The 2,465-nt window shown below is 50.3% G+C and overlaps 1 protein-coding gene across 1 annotated transcript; it reads left to right on the top strand.

Annotated features, from left to right (window-relative positions):
• The first annotated feature begins 542 nt into the window (after positions 1–542).
• LOC119181624 (putative ATP-dependent RNA helicase DDX5) lies at positions 543–2,194 on the top strand. The gene has a single exon (XM_037432872.2). It carries the CDS (start codon positions 581–583, stop codon positions 2,021–2,023), a length of 1,443 nt encoding a protein of 480 aa, XP_037288769.2. The 5' UTR covers positions 543–580; the 3' UTR covers positions 2,024–2,194.
• Positions 2,195–2,465: the final 271 nt, after the last annotated feature.

Raw genomic sequence — 2,465 nt, 5'->3', positions numbered from 1 at the left:
CAATCAGTCAATCAAATTTTGTTCGAAAACAGAAACAAAAGCGCTATTTTTTGTCATGTCGCCGATACAGACGACTAAGAAAAAGACTTCTTGTTATCCCATTCGCCAACCCGGGGCTGAACTTCATAATTGACAATATACTTACCTTCGATGCTTCGGCTTTGGGCTTCAGCCACAAGAACGCTTTTGGTGCCAGTTGTGCTTATCTTCACGAAACTAAACGAGTAAGACAGTAAGTTCCTACTGGTGCGAGTATTATTACTGCAGCAATATTTTAACACAAAAAAGGTGTTTTTTATTCGCGTTCATTTCCGTCCGAGATAGCGACTATACTGACTGATCCGAACGGGTGAAAAACAATTATCCCAATCGTTCCGCTTTATGTACGTGATTTTTTGGCTATAGATATAAGTATATGAAAAGGCTCACTAAATTATATAATCAATTTTTGGCCAATTATCCTGAGTGATTATTAGCCATGTTTGAGGCATCTCATCATCATCATCAGCATCAGCATCATCATCATCACCACTACGGCCGAGCAAGAGGAATTGGCGCGTGGTTGTTCGAGGTGGACGGCATGTCTAAGCGCGACCGAATCGGGGACGGCCCCCGCAATGTCGCAAAGTGGCGCCGGCACCGCGCGTCACGACAACCGCGCCCTAGCCAGCTGTCCAGTTCGTTGCACTTGCCGCCGTGGCACCACATCAAGCTGCCACCATTTGAAAAAAACTGGTACCGGGAACACGCCAACACAGCCCTAAGGTCAGACGACGAGGTTGACCATTTCAGAAAGTCCAACGGAATCACCGTGAAGGGAGACTACGTACCCAAGCCCATATTCCGCGCTAGCGAAGCAATCCTTCCCGACTCCGTGATAAAAACCATCGAGGACCAGAGTACTTTCACGCTCACAGCCGTGCAGGCTCAATGCTGGCCAGTGGCACTTCAAGGAAGGGACCTTCTGGTCACTCTACAGAACAGTCCAGAAGGCAAGACCCTTGCATACCTTGTTCCGGCCATTGTCCATGCCATGAACCAGCCTCCCGTTCAACCTGGCGATGGTCCAATTGCAGTGGTTCTGGTGTCTGTGCGGGAAACGGCACGACTGGCTCAGCAGGCAGCATCCAAATTTGAAACGCACACCGGAGTGCGCAGCACCTGCGTCGTCTCACGAGATACCGACGGACAGGAAGACACGCACCTGAAGAGAAGCAACGAGCTGTGTGTTGCGACACCCGGTCGCCTCCTGTCTTTGCTGCAAGAGGGCAAGGTGAACCTCTCTCGATGCACGGTCGTGGTTGTCGACGAGCTTGATCGCATGTTGCTTCTCGGATTGGAGCCAGTAATTCGGCAGGTTTTCAAGTACGTGCGGCCGAATCGCCAGACGCTGGTGTGGGCAGCCGCGCCGTTGTCCATGGACGCACGTGCGTTCGCCATGGAGATTTGCGTGCATGGACCCGTAGAAATCATCGTCGAGACTCCTCAAGGACTGGTCGACCCACAAGTGAGACACGATGTTCGAGTGTGTGGGGACGCGGAAAAAATGGACGCCTTCGCTGCCATCTGCGAGGAACTTTTCGACGGAGAGCTAGCAGACCAGAGAGAAGAAAAGGCCATAGTGTTTGCCGATTCCGCTCAGACTGTCGACGACCTGACGAGGATGATTCGGCGGTATCCGCGTTGCGTCATCGGCGTTCACGGCCACCAAGCCGCGGGTAATCGGCAATGGGCTATCAATGCATTCCGAGTAGGCTGGTACGCCGTCCTCGTGACAACCGGTTCCGTGTCCAGAAAGCTGGACACGTCGGAGAAAGTACAGTTCGTGGTGAACTACGACTATCCGGGAGGTCGCGATGAATACATCCGCCGGACCAGCCTTGCGACTTCCGCGGTGTACACAATATTCACGCCGCGAAATTACCAGCACGCCGAAGAACTGAAATCAATCCTAGATAGTGCCAAGCAGGAAGTTAGTCGAGAGCTGGTAAATATGGGAGTCTACGGGAGGCGCAATATTTAAAAGGAGCTAGATGGTTTCGCTGGTTACTTTGCGAACTTTGTATATAGCTCGTATTGGAGATTTCTGAAAATTTCTAGGCGCAAAATTGATGGCTGCTTTGTCAGAATATAATTCGTCGCTAGAATACGTCCAGTCTTCTGGTCAAAGAAGATGACGTGTAGTTCGCGAGAGGAGGAGGTTTGAACTATTAAAAGCTTTTGAGCACCATGGTTGTACGTAAGAAAGCAACTGCGTGTTATACAAAGAAGGCTCCAACATACTGTTACGGTTAGATTCGTCTGCGCCAACTATCCTTCTTCAAGAAATGAAGCTCGCACTGTTTCATTGGTGTCACGGAAAATTCTATTGTTGCCATCAACGACGAGGAATGGGAGAAACGCGTGGGCACCTATAAACGGAGTACCTTCAATGAGTCTCACATTTTGAGCATGCATGGTTAGCA

The sequence above is a fragment of the Rhipicephalus microplus genome, chromosome 10 (genome assembly GCF_043290135.1).
Source record: "Rhipicephalus microplus isolate Deutch F79 chromosome 10, USDA_Rmic, whole genome shotgun sequence".
NCBI classification, from domain to species: Eukaryota; Metazoa; Arthropoda; class Arachnida; order Ixodida; family Ixodidae; genus Rhipicephalus; species Rhipicephalus microplus.
The sequence above is the reverse complement of the archived record's forward strand: the minus strand, read 5'-3'. Positions and strand labels throughout refer to the sequence as shown.

Coding starts and splice junctions, on each gene's coding strand:
- LOC119181624 (XM_037432872.2), top strand. CDS start 581: ATGTCTAAGCGCGACCGAATCGGGGACGGCCCCCGCAATGTCGCAAAG.